The sequence below is a fragment of the Tenrec ecaudatus genome, chromosome 13 (assembly GCF_050624435.1).
Source record: "Tenrec ecaudatus isolate mTenEca1 chromosome 13, mTenEca1.hap1, whole genome shotgun sequence".
Classification (NCBI taxonomy): domain Eukaryota; kingdom Metazoa; phylum Chordata; class Mammalia; order Afrosoricida; family Tenrecidae; genus Tenrec; species Tenrec ecaudatus.
The window spans coordinates 1,799,615-1,818,302 of NC_134542.1; the positions used below are offsets into that span (position 1 = coordinate 1,799,615).

General features: G+C 49.0%; 1 protein-coding gene across 1 annotated transcript; it reads right to left on the reverse strand.

Moving 5' to 3' along the window:
- Window positions 1-10,973: 10,973 nt before the first annotated feature.
- On the reverse strand, window positions 10,974-11,921 carry LOC142424788 (olfactory receptor 9S13-like). The gene has a single exon (XM_075530124.1). The coding sequence runs from the start codon at window positions 11,919-11,921 to the stop codon at window positions 10,974-10,976; it is 948 nt and encodes a 315-aa protein (XP_075386239.1).
- Window positions 11,922-18,688: the final 6,767 nt, after the last annotated feature.

The window sequence follows — 18,688 nt, forward strand, 5'->3', positions numbered from 1 at the left end:
CTTGGAGCCATGCAGGATATGAGGTAAACAATACAGAAAAAGGATGAAACGATAGAGGAGATAAAAGACATACACCAAAGGGAAATACAGGAGCTTAAGGAGCAGATAACGAAAAACAATAGCAGAATCATGTTCCTTGAGAATCGATTGGAGGAATCAGAGAACCGCATCAGTGTCGTGGAGGACAGCCAAGCAGACTTTAATAAACGTGAACAAAAATCTAATAAGAGCATCAGAGAAGCCGAAGAAAACCTAAGAGCTATGTCTGATGCTATGAAGCGGAACAACATTAGAATTATTGGCCTACCGGAGGAAGACACAACAAAGAAGTCATCTGCAACAATAGCGAGAGAATTCTTGGAGGAAAACTTCCCCAGCCTAATGAATGAAAACCAAGCAACCATCCAGGAGGCTGAAAGAACACCAGCACGACAGGACCCCAAGAAGAAATCACCAAGGCACATAATAGTTAAACTATCCAACTTTGAGGAAAAGGAGAAAATCATGAGAGCAGCTAGGGAAAAGCAAGCAATCACATATAAAGGTTCCCACATAAGGATATGCTCAGACCTATCAGCAGAAACTATGAAAAAAAGGAGAGAGTGGAGTAACATATTCCAAAAATTGAAAGAAAACAACGCAAATCCAAGAATACTCTACCCAGCCAAATTATCGATCAAGATCGATGGAGAAGTAAAAGTCTTCCCAGACAAGGAAAAACTCAAAAAATACGTTACAACAAACCCAGCCTTACAAAAGATCCTCGCTGACTCAGTATGGGCAGAAGAACAACACTCACCAAGCACAAATAAGAGACCAACACATAGAACAACCTCACCCAGAGCACAACAAAGAGAAAACAGACCCCAAGATAGCAATGGCTTAAGGATGGAAAGAAGTCAAGAATGATACACACACAAAACACACACTAATGAGAAAGGAAAGTAGGAAAACTCCCAACACAAAAGGTATAAAATGGCATCACAGAATCCGCACATGGAGATAATAACCGCGAATATCAATGGCCTGAACTCAGGCATTAAAAGACTGAGACTAGCAGAATGGCTTAGGAAACACAACCCATCCATTTGCTGCCTACAGGAGACACATCTCAAGGATACAGGCAAAAATAGGCCGAGAATCAAAGGCTGGAGAAGGACCTACCAAGCAAACAGCAATACAAAAAAAGCAGGGGTTGCAATCCTTATCTCGGATAAAATTCACCTCAAAGTGCAAACCATAAAAAGAGATAAGGAGGGACACTATATAATGCTCAAGGGAATGATAGACAATGAACCACTAAGCATTGTAAACATATATTCCCCGAATGAGAGACCAGCTCAGTACGTCAACCAAACACTCCAAAAGATTAAGAAAGAAATCACAGACTCGACAATTATAGTGGGCAACTTCAACACACCACTCACTGAGAAAGATAGATCACAGGGAAAGAAACTCAACAAGGAGACTAGAGAGCTAAACTCCACAATTAGACAATTTGACCTAATAGATATTTACAGAGCTTTTCATCCAAATACTTAAAATTTCACATTCTTTTCAAGTCCCCATGGCACATATTCGAAGATAGACCACATGTTGGGGTATAAGGCAAATCTACATAAATTTAAGCACATTGAAATAATACAGTCCTCTCTCTCTGAGCACTGTGCCATAAGACTGGAAATCAACAAAAGGAAGACAAAGAAAATAAGAGCAAATAATTGGAGGATGAATAACTCTCTACTGCAAAAGGAGTGCATATTGGTGCAGATCAGAGACAAAATCAGGAAATTTCTCGAAACCAACGAAAATGAGCACACGACGTACCAAAACTTATGGAACACAGCAAAGGCAGTCATCAGAGGAAGGTTCATAGCAATACAAGCACACCTAAGAAAGGAAGAGAGAATCATGATGGAAATGCTGACACAAAATTTACAAAAACTAGAGCTGAGTCAGCAGGACAACCCTACTAATAGCAAAAGAAAAGAAATTATAAAAATCAGGGCTGAGATTCAGGAGAGGGAAAATAAAAAAACTATGGAAAAAATTAATATCGCTAAAAGTTGGTTCTTTGAAAGGATAAACAGGATCGATAGACCATTGGCAAACCTAACCAAAGAAAGGAGGGAACAAATCTCAATAGCAAGAATAAGGGATGAAAGAGGGGTCATTACAACAGACCCTAATGAAATAAAAAGGATAGTTACACAGTACTATGAAGGATTGTACTCCAATGAATTCAACAATTTGGAAGACATGGACAAATTCCTGGAAAAACAATCCCTCCCTAGACTATCCTCTGCGGACATCAAGAATCTCAACAGACCCATAGCAATAGAAGAAATAGAAAAGGTTATCAAGGGATTACCAACAAAAAAATCCCCTGGACCAGATGGCTACACTGGAGAATTCTACCAAGCATTCAGGGAAGAGCTAATATCAATCCTACACAAACTTTTCCAGAACATAGAAAAAGATGGCAAACTCCCAAACTCTTTCTATGAAGCTAGTATAACTCTGATACCCAAACTGGGCAAGGATCCCACAAGAATCGAGAACTACAGACCAATATCCCTAATGAACATTGATGCAAAAATCCTTAACAAAATACTAGCCAACAGAATACAAAAGTATATAAAACAAATAATTCACCATGATCAAATGGGATTCATACCAGGGATGCAGGGATGGTTCAACATACGAAGACCATTAGTATTATTCGTCACATTGACATGAAAAAGTATAAGAATCACATGATAATATCAATAGACGCAGAAAAAGCATTCGACAACACCAATTCCTGTTTAAGACACTAGCGAAGATAGGAATGGAAGGAAAGTTACTCAAGACAATACAAGCTATATATGAAAAACCAACAGCCAAAGTCGTAGTCAATGGAGAAAAGACTAACACAATCCCACTGAAAAAGGGGACCAGACAAGGATGCCCCTTGTCCCCACTCCTATTTAATATCGTGCTGGAGGTTTTAGCTAACAGCATAAGGCAAAGAAGTGACATCAAAGGTATTCGTCTGGGGAAGGAAGAGGTGAAACTATCGTTCTTTGCAGATGATATGATTTTATATATGGAAAATCCCAAAAGTTCCACAAGGGGAGTACTGGAAGCAATAGAGGAGTTTGGCAGAGTGGCAGGATACAAGATCAACAAACAGAAGTCCATCGGACTGTTATACACATCGGATAAGACCACAAGAGATCAAAAAGGTGGTAACCTTCACAATAGCCAAACACACATTGAAATATCTAGGGATACACCTGACTGAAAAACAAAAGATCTATATAGGGAAAACTATAGAACACTATTACAAGAAACCAAGAGCGACCTCAACAAATGGAAGAATATTCCATGCTCTTGGATTGGAAGACTTAATATAGTTAAGATGTCAGTTCTGTCAAAAGCACTATATAAGTTTAATGCTATCCCGATACAATTACCATCATCTTTCTTCAAAGAAATGGAAAAACTGATTACCAACTTCATATGGAGAGGGAAGAAACCCAGAATTTGCAGAGAACTCCTCAAGAAGAAGGACACTGTGGGAGGGCTTGCTTTACCTGACTTTGGCACATACTATGCAGCCACAGTTCTCAAAACTGCATGGTATTGGTACAATGACATACTCAGACCAATGGAAAAGAACTGAAACCCCAGAAATAAAAGCATCAGCATACACACAGCTGATCTTTGACAAGGTCACCAAAAATATCAAATGGGAAGCAGATGCCCTCTTTAACAAGTGGTGCTGGAAAAAATGGATATCCACATGCAGAAAAATGAAGCAAGACCCTTATCTCACTCCATGCACAAGAATAAACTCAAGGTGGATCACAGACCTTGAAGTTAAACCCCAAACTATTAGGGCCATCAATGAGGGAATTGGGACCAACTTGAGAACTTTGGCGCAGGGAATACACAGTCTATCAGAAATAGGGAAGGACACAAACACAGAGGAGGCACAAATTGACAAATGGGATATACTGAAGATAAAACACTTGTGTACATCTAAAGAATTCACCAAGAGAGTAATAAGAGAGTCCACAGACTTGGAAAACATCTTTAGCAATGACACATCAGACAAAGGCCTTATTACTAAAATTTACAATACTCTGCTAGATTCCAAAAAGAAAAAAACCAATAGCCCACTTGAAAGGTGGGCAAAGGACTTGAACAGAAATTTTACAGGGACAGAAATCCGAATGGCCAACAAACATATGAGAAAATGTTCCTGATCTTTAGCCATAAGAGAAATGCAAATTAAAACAACAATGAGGTACCACCTGACACCCTCAAAGGTAGCCCAATTCAAAAAATCAGAAAGCAACAAGTGTTGGAGGGGCTGTGGGGAGACAAGAACTCTCATCCACTGCTGGTGGGACTGTAAGTACGTACAGCCACTATGGAAATCAATCTGGCGATATCTAAAACAGATGGAAATAGAGTTACCATATGACCCAGCAATCCCCCTACTGGGCATATACCCAGAAGAGGCAAGAAACAAACCAAGACCAGACATCTGTGCTCCAATGTTCATTGCGGCACAGTTCACAATTGCAAGGAGTTGGAAGCAGCCCAAATATCCATCAACTGACGATTGGATTAAAAAACTGTGGTATATACATACAATGGAGTACTACCCATCACTAAAAAGCAGTGATGAATGTATGAGGCACATAGTGGCATGGGAAGAACTGGAGGAAATCATGCTAAGCGAGGTAAATCAGGCACAAAAGGACAAGTACAACATGAGCCCGCTGAGGTAAGAATTAAAAAAAAAATTTTAAAAGCAAAAGTGGCATAGGGGAAAAAGCTACTGTATACAAACATTTTAGGGGTGAAGACTGTGTAGTATGGAAGAGACCAGACCAAAACCAGGGATGTACATAGTAGACAATGGTGGAGGAGGTGGGGAAAGGAAAACAAAAGGATGAATACAAGGAAGAAAAGGGTAGTGGGGTCATGGGGCATTAATCCACCCAAGGGGAGGGTATTGTTTATAACTCCACAGGGAAAGTGGGACCAGACTTCAACCCAGTGTCGCAAGGTGTGAACGCAATATCCCGGCGTGGAATAGGGAACCAGTGGAGAGGTCTGGGAGGCTGCCCCCAGCACCATAAATTAAGTGGATTCCTGCCCCTCCCCCGAAAAGAATTTGTTCCAAAGGACAACATTGACTCTGCAGCTCCGGGAGATGAACATATCTGATCAGAGCACACGGAAGCAGATGAAGGGGCAGGAGGAGAGAGTGGAGCACAGCCTGGCCCACCAGGCCGTAAGGATGATGTTCCTGAGTAGAGCAGCCAGTCCACAGAGAGAACAACATGGCTGGCCCCACTATGAGAAATGATGCCAATCAGTGACTAAGGGCGATACAGGGGACAGCACCGGAGACACAGTGTGGGAATTGCACCTGACCTGATCCCATCACACCGAGGCAAATCACTGGGGGAGTGCAGCGGAACAGCAAGGGAATGGAGTGGCAAGGTCCCCAGGGAATGCTGAAAGTGGACTTTGGGGCCAGGGCGTGGTGCCCCAACAGACTAAACTGGAAAACGCTCCTAAGGGCCAGCAAACGATCCCTGAACTAACTACAAGCTTTTCTCTTATGAAGTGTTTTGTTCTGTTCTTTGTCAGTGGTTTGTTTTTGTTGTTTTGTTGTCTGGTTGTATACTGTTGCTTTGTTTTCCTCTGTCTTGTTTTCGTGCATGTTAGTGTCTCCACAGGTCTGTCTGAATAGGACAGGCTGGATGAACTATCTGGAGGAAAAACAACAGGACCGACAGTTCTGGGGGGACTTTGGGGGGGGGGTACGGGGGTAAGGAAGTGGTGTTAACAAACACAGGGGCAAGGGAAAAACATGGGACCCAAAATGGTAGAGAGGGGGGAGTGGCAGGCCTGGTGGGAAATGATCAAGGGTAAGGTTGCTTAGAGAAGAGGTATACTCTAGCCCAGGTGGCGACGAAGCATGGTAGTAGGGCAGGAGGAAAGTCAAGGGAGATGGAGGAAAGAGCTAGGAGTCAAAGGGCATTTATGGAGGTCTAGACAAAGACATGTACGTGCAAATATATATAGGAGGATGGGGAAATAGATTGATGTGTCTATATTTATAGGTTTAGTATTAAGGTGGCGGAAGGACCTTGGGCCTCTACTCAAACACTCCCTCAATGCATGAATACCTTCTTTTATTAAATTGGAACTCTATGATGCTCACTCTCCCGACACAACTGCTGGAGCCAAAGTGGGTGAACAAGTAAATGTGGTGAAGAAAGCTGATGGTGCCCGGCTATCAAAAGAGATAGTGACTGGGGTCTTAAAGGCTTGAAGATAAACAAGCGGCCATCTAGCTCAGAAGCAACAAAGTCCACATGGAAGAACACACCAGCCTGTGTGATAGAGTGGTCCCGAAGGGATCAGTTACCAGGCATCAAAGAACAAAAAATCATATCATTGACTGCACACCTCCATGATAGGATCGCTGAAGACAAATGGGTGCATAAGCAAATGTGGTGAAGAAAGTTGATGGTGCCCGGCTATCAAAAGAGATAGTGTCTGGGGTCTTAAAGGCTTGAAGGTGAACAAGCGGCCATCTAGATCAGAAGCAAGAAAGACCACATGGAAGAAGCACACCAGCCAGTGTGATCACAAGGTACCAAGGGACCAGGTATAAGGCATCATGCAAAAAAAAAAAGATATATGTGTGTGTATGTATGTATACATATGTGCGTATGTGTATATATATGTATATGTATGTAGATGTATATATATATATACCATATTGAATGAAGGGAGAAGTGCAGAGTGGAGACCCAAGGCCCAAGTGTCGGCCAATGGAGATCCCCTCATAGAGGGGTTTAGGAGAGGCGATGGGTTAATTAGGTGCGAGGTAGTACCGATGAAGAACACAGCTTTCCCCCAGATCCTGGATGCTTCCTCCTCCCAACTACCATGATCCGAATTCTACCTTGCAGGGCTGGATAGGGCAGAGGCTGTACACTGGTATATATGAGGGTTGGAGGCACAGGGAATCCAGGGTGGATGATACCTTCAGGACCAAGGGTGTGAGGGGCGATGCTGGGAGAGTGGAGGGTGAGTGGGTTGGAAAGGGGAAACTGATTACAAGGATCCACATGTGACCTCTTCCCTGGGAGAGGGACGGCAGAGAAGGGGGGGGGGAGGGAGACTCCGGATAGGGAAAGATATGACAAAATAACGATGTATAAATTACCAAGGGCACATGAGGGAGGGGGGAAAGGGGAGGGAGGGGAAAAAAAAAGAGGACCTGATGCAAAGGGCTTAAGTAGAGAGCAAATGCTTTGAGAATGACTGGGGCAGGGAATGTATGGATGTGCTTTATAAAATTGATGTATGTATATGTTGTGATAAGAGTTGTATGAGTCCCTAATAAAATGTAAAAAAAGAGGAGAAAAAATGATTAGGGCAAAGAATGTACAGATGTGCTTTATACAATTGATGTATGTATATGTATGGACTGTGACAAGAGTTGTATGAGCCCCTAATAAATTGTTATAAAAAAAACAATTATAACAAGAAAGCATTGACTGGGTCATTACACCATCTTCCGGATAAATCCAGTTAACATTCAAATCATAATATACAGAAAGATTTACCAAAAAAAGATAAAAATTAGAGAGCTAGTAACCTTCTTATAATCCAACATGGAGGACTTCAAATTCCAGACCAGGGGCGCTGTGCGACTTCTGTGAGTTACACATCCCTCTGTGAGACTAGTAAATGGCTGTCTGTGTTCTCAGCACCGCACTCCTTCCCACTGAGAGAACGAATCACCCCTTCACCGTGAGGAACAGCTTTACAAGTCATAGAAACAGCTTCTGCAACAACAAAATGCAAAACGAACAAGGACAGAGAACATGTGTTCAAAGTAGTTTATAAAGACAGTTTCCCTGCATCCAAAAGGAGCTGAGTTGATTATTCTGAGGCTCAGACTAGTCCCTGGTGGAATGTCCGCTAAGAGGATGACGCTGGGTCAGAGCAAATGGGCATGGGGCTGCAGGGAGCACAGCCCTGTGCCCTGCAGAGTGGGCCCTGAATTCCACTCTGAGTGACGGGATCCATATTCTTTCATGTCAATATGAGAGAAGGGCACTTTGATTACACATGCTTGAGGAATGCTGGGTAGACCAGCACTTGTGTCTCAAAGTCCCCAATATGGCAGCACGCATGTCATGTGCCTCAGAGGAGCCAGGAAGTCCACTCCTTGGCTCCCAGTTCTTTCTGGAGGTTAGTTGGATGGTCAGAGTCACACGGTGACCTGTTCGTGTTGCTGCGCTGAGCTCTGCGTGGCCCTGGGGAAACCCTGTAATGTGGGTGCAGCCATTCCCAAGGTGGAGACCAGGAACGGGGTGCACAGCCTGGTCAGGATTTGAGAGGGGCCCTTGCTCAAAGCAGTGGAAGGAGTCAGGTGCTCCTCCCCCAGCTGGGCTCCTGGTCTTCCTCCACGGGTGGGAGGAGCATGGAGCCGTGTGTTTCCATCATGGTTCTAAAGGAGGACATTCTGGGTCGTTGAGGCCCCTCTGATTCCCCAGTCCTGATTTTGACCTTCAGTCTCTTCAGATAGACGCCTATTCTTAGGACTCTTCTCCCAGCACCGTTTCCTGCCCAGGTCTAGATGCCCAGTAAATGTGCTCCGATTTTATTTTTCTTTTCATTTGCACATTTTTATTGGATTATTGGCATGTAATTCGCATGGCATCCAACTCAGTAGTTCAATCATAGCAAGACGAGTTGTGCAAACACCACCACTATCCACTGAGAACTTCTGCTTTTTCCTTGAGCTCAAAGATTAGTTCCCCATTTCCCCCAACTGCGCCCCACCCCCCCGCCCTGACAGAGCTGCAAGAAACCACGAGTCGGCTCACTGTCTCCATAGACTCGTGCGCCCTGGATTTCCTAGACAGAAAACATGTCACAGAAAACAAACAAACTCCGACAACAATGACAACGCAAAACAGAGAAAACCCACGATAGAAAATCAAGGAGAGAGCATTCAAGGGTAGAACACATTGTAAATGGGTCAGAGGGGCATCAAATGACAACATTTCAGGTTTTAATTCCGCACTCAGCATTAGCCATGGTGCGGCACACAGAGCTTCTTTCAAGTTGTTCCAAACGAGGATCTTTCCTATTCTATGATGGATTTCAAAGTCTGGTTTATGGCATGCCTACGCCTTATCCCATCCATGTTCTCCTGGGTGCCATTCACATCCGTTTGTTTGTTTGTTTGTTTGTTTGTTTGTAGTTCAGTGATGAACCACAGAGCCATGTCCACCCTCAGGCCCTCTGAGTTAGCTGGCAGTCAATTTTTGAGTAAGAAATGACACATTATTTTTCTGATTCTAATTAATATCAATAAAAATCTACATCTCTAGGCTCCACGTCATTTTCTGTGTCTTTCCACATGAAGCATTACACCTTCCCGGTGAGGACATCCTGGTGCAATGGACGGCCATGTGAGTGACCTCCATGAGCACATAAGTCTGAAATGCTTTGTCTAGAAATCCTCTCCCCTCTACTGGGTCTGTGGAAAAGGACAAAATGAACAAACTGAGGGCCCTCCTTGTGAGTGTCCTGGAGTCAGTGCGGACCCCCGTGGGTTCTGAGCCGGCACCTGCTTGGTTGCCGGAGTAGATGGCTCCGCATTCTCCTACATAGCTTCTGGTGGTTTTGAACCAGCCACCATGTGGATTGCAGGCCAACCCTTAAACACAAGGCCACCAGGGCTCCCTGGGTTGCAATTCTGCTTCGCTATCCCTTTCCATGGCTAGATATCTCTGAGAATGGTCGTGTTGAGCAGACAGAGAGCAGTGTGTGAGCTCACCCTTCCTCCATGGGTCTTGTTTGATGGCTGTGCTCAGGATGTAGTGTGATTTCAAACACAACATACAACCCAAACCCATGGGGTAATGTGATTTCTCAAGACTTCCGGTCCCTTTTGAAAAGATTTTCAGCCACTTGATTTTTTATTTTCTACTAGATATTTGTCAAGACTCCTCTGTCGATGATTACATTGTTTCCTTTAAAAAAAAAGTCTTGATTTTTGCAGGACAAGTTTCTCCCTGTTCCTGATGTCCACGCAGTCTTTAACTACAAAGACCTTAGGTAGAATCGTTTCTTCAGTTCTGTAAAATCCCTGTTGCAGTGGGAATCAGACTGAGATTCTATGTGAGCTGACTGATTGAAGTCTTTGTGAGAAGGACTCCCTGGTTCCCCCCCCCCCCCATAATGCATGAATTTAGTACAGGTGCACATGAACTTTGGGATTTTTGACAGAGTGAAACGGTGTAATAGTTGACCAAGAAGTGGCTTTCAATAATTGAAAACCAACTCAACTCCACTCCCATTGCATGTGAATTGCTGATCATCACATGGAGGGAGGGAAGCTAAATCTGCTGACACCCCTCCCCACCCCAGTGGATGCCTGGGAGGCCAGAGGGGTGGTTTCTGAAGTTCTGTGACACTGTATCTATTGGATGAGCTCACTATGTTCACAGTACAGGGTGATGTTCGTCTAAAGACACAATGTGAGAGTGAATGTGACAGCCACAAAGTGGAAGACGACACGTGCGGATCGCCATCACCCACACCCTCATGTCTCGCATTCACAGAACATGTAAGGCCAGTGTCGACGGCAGTAAGAAGGAGATGCTGGAAAAGGGAGACCATTGGGCAGAGGACCCAACTGACCTGCACAGGAGCTGGGGACGCGCTGGACTGACTGCACCTGCAGGAAAGGCAGCGTGATGCAATCGGCCCCCAAAGCTCACGTTTTTAACAGGCACTGTCGATTGCACCGCACCTCAATGCCCCTGGGCCTCACGCATCTTTTGGAGAGCACGCACAGCGCCTGGGCCCACTGGTACTACTGGGAAGAGATGCAGAAGAGATGCAGTTCTGTGCCCACACCCAGTGCTCCTTCACACTGCGGCGTGGCGCTGGCCGAGTCTCCCCAGAGCCTGCTTCACGTCCTTGTTGCGCAGGCTGTAGATGAGGGGGTTGAGCATGGGGATGACCAGGGTGTAGAAGACAGAGACCACCTTGCCCTGCCCCATGGACTGCACGGCTCCCGGCTGGCCATACATGACAAAGAGGGTGCCGTAGAAGATGGACACGGCCGTCATGTGGGAGCCACAGGTGGAGAAAATCTTGTGCCTCCCGGTGGCCGAGGGCATCCTCAGCACGGCCACAGTGATGTAGCCGTAGGAGACGAGGACCACCACGGAGGTGCCCACGATGATGAGCCCGCACATGCCGAACATGATCAGCTCGTTGAGAGCTGTGTTGGCACAGGCGATCTGGAGCAGGGGCGGCACGTCGCAGAAGAAGTGGTTGATGCGGCGGGACCTGCAGAACGGGAGGTGGAAGGTGAGGCTGGTTTGCACGATGGAATTGAGGCAGCCTCCACAGTAGGTGCCCAGCACCAGGCGGGCACAGGCTGCGGGGCACAAGGTAACTGGATATCTCAGAGGGTTGCAGATGGCCATGAAGCGGTCATAGGCCATGGCCGCCAACAGGAAGCACTCACTGGTCGCAAACACAGACAAGAAGAAGAACTGGGTGGCACATCCGGCGAAGGTGATGACCTTGTCTGAGGAGAAGAAGTTGGCCAGGGCCTTGGGGGCGATGACTGAGGAGTAGCAGAGGTCCAGGAAGGAGAGGTTCTTGAGGAAGAAGTACATGGGCGAGTGGAGGCGGGCGTCCAGCGTGATGACCAGGATCATCGTGAGGTTCCCCAGCACGGTCACCGTGTACAGGACCAGGAAGAGAGCAAAGAGTGGTGCCTGCGTCTCCAGCCCGCCCTCAAATCCCACTAGCACAAACTGCTGCACAGAGAGCCCCGAGAGGTTCCCGTGGCTGTAAGTCATCGCGGCCCTGGAGATCAGATGAGGCAGGACAGAGGGAAGTCAGGGGGAGGCAGGGGTCTGCGTCCACCACCACATGTCTCCTGGAGGATGGTCCTAAGTTGTCTGCTGCCTAAGGGATGGCAGTGTCCTGTGTGCTCTCCTTCCAGATGAACTTGGCCTGGAAAGGTGACAGAGTCTCTGACTCAGTTCATGCACAGACATGCGCTGAGTGACAGTTCTTTGAGCCACGCGCCCAGCAACCACGGAAGACCCCCAGCTCCTGTTGAGGGGACTAGGAGCCAATGACCAGGAGCCCTGGTGGCACTGTTGAGTAAACAGTGAGCTGCTAACCGCAAGGTTGGTGGTTCAAACGCACCAGCCACTCCGCGAGAGAACAATGAGAGGCTCTGCTTTCCTAAGCATTTACACCCTTGAGAACCCGACACAGCATCAACGTGAGTTGAAGCAAACTTGATGGCCATGGGTAGTGGTATTGGCTAAAGATATAACAAAATTTGGGTATCAAACATATCTAGTTAAATAAACAAACAACCCAACAATGAAAGCACAACAAGGGTATAGAAATCCGTGAGCTCAAAACTGACTAAGCAAACAAGTACATCAGTCCCTAAAACCAAACACCTAACCCTTACTAATCATGTCCCTGGTGGTTAGATCACTGGGTTCATGAAGGAGAAGAATGAAGCACCGGTCCTTCCTTCCCTTGTGTGGACTTGTCCCCGGGTAACCAGTGATGCAGGGAAGGTTCCTCTCCATCTCTGCCAACAACTCTGAAGGAACAATTGTCTCAAGAAGGCACAGCTTTGTTGTCTGAGTGAAGATGCCGTTCTGGGCCGCAGCCACTGATGGCCATTGGATAGAGAGTGGCGGGGACGTCCCACTGGATGGTCAGCTCCTGGCCTCCCTGCTCAGCCTGACAGAACTCAGCGAGCAGCTGGGCAGAGGGCGCCCTGCTCTGGTGCACAAAGCAGCTCATTGCCCCCCTGCGGCGTGTCCCCCAAGAGAAGGAGAAAGGAGAGGCCGGGGAGGTGGAGGAAAGAGACAATGGACTTGAATCAGCTGTAAGAGTCCCTCTATCTAGACCAGCACTGGAGATGCCGTGAAGGGCCCACTCCATGGGAGATGGTGCTGGTGACAAGGTCTCTGGTCTGCAGGGCTGTCACGGCAGAAGGCCCACAAGGCGTGGATTGAACAGGCAGAAATATATTCTTACACTTGACCCTCTGCCCCTGAGGTCATTCCCACCCACAGAGACCTGTGGCCATAGTGGAACTGCCCCGTGGAGCTTGGCGTGTCCGTCTGTGTGGAGCAGAGAGCCTCCTCTCTGGCCTGTGGAGCAGCTGCTTGGTTTGCACCCATTGCCCTCTATGGCACTCAGGGCTCACGCCCGTGCCCAGTGACACTCTGCAGGGTTTCTGAGACGGCACGTCCTTATGGGAGCAGACAGCCTCAGCCTGTCCCCAGAGCTGCCAATAGCAGGAAACCACCAAGCTTGTCTGTGATTCTTTCAGTAAACCAAAGTTTAAAATGGAAATTCTTTTAGAAAACTGAAGTTTACAAGAGGGAACTTAGGGCACCAGCTCCAGAGAAAGCTTTCTGTCGGCGTTGAGTCATGGGGGTGTAGTGGTGGAGGGCGTTCTGCTCCATCATTGTCCCCTGTGTCAGCAGGGTCTCTGTTGGCTTCTGTCAGCTAGCCTCTCTTGTTCTGAAAGGCCCCTCTGTGTCCTGGCTTCTGTCCCCTTTAATCGCTTGTAAAATCAAGGGTGATGCAGGCCACACCCACGGGGCACTCCGGCAAGGGCTCAAGGGTGTTGCATGCTCCCTTTCCACATCAGATCAAGCACAGGGATGGCACTGCCCAACCTCATCATTCCCAACTGCCCTATCACTGAGACTCAGGGACAGCACGTAGTTAGGGAGAACTCAGTTCAATCCATGACACATAGGGTTGACCACAAACAAGCCTGGGAAATTCTACCTGAGAAATGACTTGGGGCTTTCAACAGATGAATGACAAAGGAAATCGGGGTGTGTCGGTGGGAGAGCTGGTCCTGCTGCTGGTGAGAACATGCTTCAGACGAAGCCACCCAATAACACGTATGACACCAGCCATGGTGGGAAGGGTCTTAGACCAAGGCGGAAAAGACTCTCAGGGCGTGGACAGGGAGGTCTGGGGTCAGTGGCTGCGTTTATGGGGTGTGAGGCTCGAACGGCTCATCACATGCCAGAGGTACAGACTGCAGTAGAGAAGGAAGCTGGGTCTTGGATTGACTTTAAAACGCTCTCTGGCGAGGACGGCGGTGATCAAATGTGCAGAGCTAGTGAGAGGTCGGCTGAGAGTTGATGCCCGTGTGTTTACTGTGGGCGATCGTCCCTGGTTGCAGTTTAGGTTCTTAAAGAATATATCTACTGTGTACTGGCTCCTGATGTGAGTCTTAGTTACTGCTGAGGACTTACAGAGAAGCGAGAAAGAGCTGACTCAGTAGCTCCAGTATGAGTCAGCACATTGGCACAGGCAAGGCTGAGCTGCCACTGCGGATGGGGAAAAAAGAGGCAATGGATAGCTAGATGGATGGATAGATAGATTGATGTGTGCGATGCTAGATGGATCATATAAGAATAGGTGGATGGGTGCAGAGATAGATCGAAAGGAGGATGGATGGTTGGATGGATGGAGAGATATATGGATGGTTGGATGGATGGATGGATGCATGCCCGAATGGATTGGTGAGTGGATGGGTGGATGGATACGCAGATGGCTGGATGGGTGGATGGTTGGATAGAAGGATGGTTCAGTGGATGGATAGATAGATGGATAGATGGATGTATGAATTGATTGATGGATGGATGGATGGATGGATCGGTGGATGGATCGGTGGATCAGGGGATGGATGTATTGGTAGATTGATGGGTGCATGGATCTATGAGAAGTTGGATGCCTGGCGGGTGAGTGAATACGGAGAATGCTGGCAGTTTTGTTCAACGGCCCTGTTTGGGTTAGCACAGTGGTCACATCCCCCAGAAAGGGCATACTACCATCCTGTGTGGTCTCAGGTCCTCCTCAGTGCTGGCCACTACCTGGTCATCTCCCTGCTCTTCCTGCCTTCGTCACTCAGCCATGGGCTCTGTGGGGATCTCTGACTGTACCCTACAAACTGATCATGACCCTGGGAGCTGACTTGGAACCAGCTTGCTCCAGTGTATCCTGTCTTCCTGTGTCCCCTGTGGGACTCTGCTCTCATCTCCACTCTCTTCTTCCTGTCCCTAGACACAGGGCTCCTTTATCTGCACGGGTTTCTGTTTATTTGGGGCCTCAGGAGGCTGCCCAAGCTATTAGGAAGATCACAGGTCACAGCAACCAAGTCCAGGGTCCAAGAGTCAGCAGGAATGGACACACTGGCCCCTCACCCTCAGTATGCCCACACCCCGACTTTTGGCGCCTCCTTGGGCTCAGGTTGCTTTAGGCAGGATGGCCATTCTCCCTGGTGAGACTCAGACAGATATTCTCTGCTCCAGCTCATCATTGTCCCAGCGGGGAACACGCAGGGGGACACTGAGCAGGGTGTTGCTCTTAGGTGCCGTCAGCTTGGTCCCAACCCACACTGACCGTATGAACAATGGGACAAACACTGGCCACCCTGAGCAATCCTCCCAGCTGCTCTTAGGTTTGAGCATGGTGGGCTCTCTGAAAACCCTGGTGCCCAGGAGTGCCACAAAGACTGGCCTGAGATGCCCCTAACAGGGACCCTTGGTCAGAGAGGGCATGGGGTGGGCGTCATCCAGGAACCAGAGTCAGCTGACACCATAGCCAGGTCTCAGATGTCAGAGCGGCTGTACATGCCTCTGGGGCAGGCCCTGCCTGAGAGTGTCCTGCATAGAAAGGAGCTCTCCAGAGGGGAGAAGTTGACCCTGCGTCTCTCCAAGACGCTGGCCTGGGGCAGGCCAGTGAGAACCAGCTACTCCCACAGATGATGGGGAGGATGGGAGGGTCATCCGATGTCCCCTCCTGCTCCTGATGGCATAGGGCCAGAAGACCACCCTGGTGCTGGACATGCCTGGTGGGCTGCTAGGCCGGAGGCAGGGGTTGTTCTGCTCCATGCTCTTGGTTCTGGGCTTGTGATGGGCACCCTGCTCACACATGCAGGAGATCTTTCGTTGCTAGGGGGGCCTCTCCCTTCTCCACTGTCCTCTTACCACACTGCTGTCATGATGCAGGGGTCCACACTCGCGCAGGCGTGCACACGCTCACACTCAGGCACAAACGCACACACGCACACAATCCCAGAATGGCCGTCAGGGCTCCGTGGGAGAGCGGGAAGGTCCACGGGCATCGCAGTCCCTCCGCTGCGCTGATTGCAAACAGGGGAGACTGGTTCCCCTCAGAGGTCATCTGCGTTCTCAGCAGCCTCACGTCTGCGCTGGAAGCGTCCTCATAGAATGCGACAGAGCCCGTGTGACTGTAATGAGGATGGAGCCTGCCCCCTTGGGTCTTAGCCCTCGTCCCTGTTGCGACCCCTGGACCCATTTCCCTGCCATCCCGGTTTCTGAGGAATGCAGAGGATGGAGCCTCCGGCTGAGTCAGACCTGCTTGGAGAATAACCCACGGGGGACTTGCTTCCTGGCTTGTTTGGGAGGTTGTGTCCTGATGTCCTGGAAGCCAGGGCCAGGCTTTGGCCAGGGCAGGATTTTCCTCAGCAAGTGCCAACTGACAGCAACCCTGACAGCCTGCTGGGTACACACATGTTGGCCCTGAATGGACTTCCTCTCTTACCCAGTGGACACTTTGCAGGTGGGACCCTGACTTCCCCTGAAGGTGCTGGTCACACTTTGCCTGAGGACACCAACCGGGGCTGTGTCCCTGGGCTCACTGGGCTCCTAACCCTGGTCTTCGCTGATGGTGAGGATTGGCAGCTGGGCACCTATTCTGTTCCTCTGACCTTCACTTCTGTGCATGGAGTGAGGGAGGGGAAGGGACAGCGGAGTACCTTGGTTCCAGTTGGGTCAGGAGCTGCAGGTCCTGAGGCAGGAGGCTGCTCAGCGTTGAGTTCAGGGAAGGAGGTTGATCACATCCTGCCGGGTCCCCTCTGCCAGGAGTGAGATGCCGGAGAGTCGGCACTGTAGGGTCACTGCAGGGACCTTTCTCTGCGCCTGGCAAGGCAAGGACTTGGGCCTCCCATGGCCAATTAGGTGAAAGCTTTGACTCCTGGCCCCTGCGTCCCGAGAGGCCCCAGCACTGGTGCCAGCCGATGTCTGATCATCTTGCCTTGAGAGGGGGTGGAGGCAGCTGAAATCCCCCAACAGCCCCTGGAGGGTCAACAGGAGGAGAAGCTTACACAGCTCAGAGGGACCGGAGGTCTCAGGGGACAGCTGGCCCACAGCCCTGCCACCCACCCTTCCTCCGTCGCTGCTCACGCTGTATGTTCTCCAGAGCGAGGCTTCAAGCTGCTGCGTTTGGTCTCCTGAAGTTTATTGGGAAGCAGGTGCCATCATCCCCGAGTTCACCAGCCGCCGTGGGTGTCTCTCTGAGCAAGTGCAGCGTATGCGGGTCCCCTCATCAGCCCGAGCCCGGGCACCGCTCACCTCCTTCAGCCTGCTACTGGACATTCCACCACTGCTGTCCCTTCATCAACCAGGACACCCTGGACGTGTTCACAATGGCTCCCGGCCACAGTCCCTCAGGCCGGGGGCCACGGCTACCTCTGTGGGCTATGCAGTGCACAGTTTCCTGTCTGTTGAACACACTCCCCCTTTCTCTGTAGACATGGATGAGTTCGCCTGTCCCGGGGCACCTGAAAAGGGGCTCCGTTCCGGGATGCAGCCCGGAGCCAGTGGCATCCTCGCCAGTGCTCCCCAAGTGGTTCCCACGTGGAACGATCCACGCACCAGGATCGCTTCCTGGGTCTGAAGCAGCTGTGCACACAAAACAAGGGAATGCCCTGTGTGAGCTCAGGGGAGGTGTGAGTCGGCTCATAGCCACCCACCATGCTTAGTCAGCCTGGGTGCAGAGCAAATCACCAGAGAAGCGGGCTGACCGGAAGAAGATCAGAGCATTGAGATTGGAAGCAGGCTTATTGACCACCTGCCCTATGCAGGTGACCCCACCTTGTTCACCGAAAGTGAGGATGGCCTGCAGCTCTTGCTGATGAAGACCCAAAATCGCAGCCTCTCATGTGGATTACAACTCAGTGCAAAGAAACTGAGACCCGCATCCTTGGGCAAGTAGGTAGCATTGTGATAAATGGAGAAGACATTGAAATAGTGGAGGACTTCATCTTGTTGGGCACACAATCAGCGCTCGTGGGCGCGGCTGCCAAGGGATCACGAGCCACATCACATTGGGTCCATCTGCTGCACAAGACTGCTCTAGAGTGTTGGAGGGCAGGGAGCACACTTTGAGAACTGAGGGGCGTGTGACCCAAGGCCTGGTCTTTTCAGGTGCCTCCTATGCATGTCAGAGCTGGACATTGAATAAATAAAACTTCAGAGGGATCGATGCACTGAAATTCTGGTGCCGTAGATGGGTATTGAAATTTCCATGGACTGTGTAAGGGGCCAACCAACTTGTCTCAGAAGTAAGGACAAAGTGCTCCCTAGTGGCAAGGATGGCATGACCTTGTCTTCCATACCGTGGTCATGTTGTCAACAGACCAGGTCCCTGGAGAAGGACATCATGCTTGGTACAGCAGAGGGGATCAGAAAAGAGGAAGGCCCTCTATGAGATGGATGGACACCGCTTCTGCATCAGTGGGATCTCACGAGGATGGCAC

Bases quoted from the DNA above. Each gene is read 5' to 3' on its own strand.
- LOC142424788 (XM_075530124.1), bottom strand. From the start codon at position 11,921: ATGACTTACAGCCACGGGAACCTCTCGGGGCTCTCTGTGCAGCAGTTT.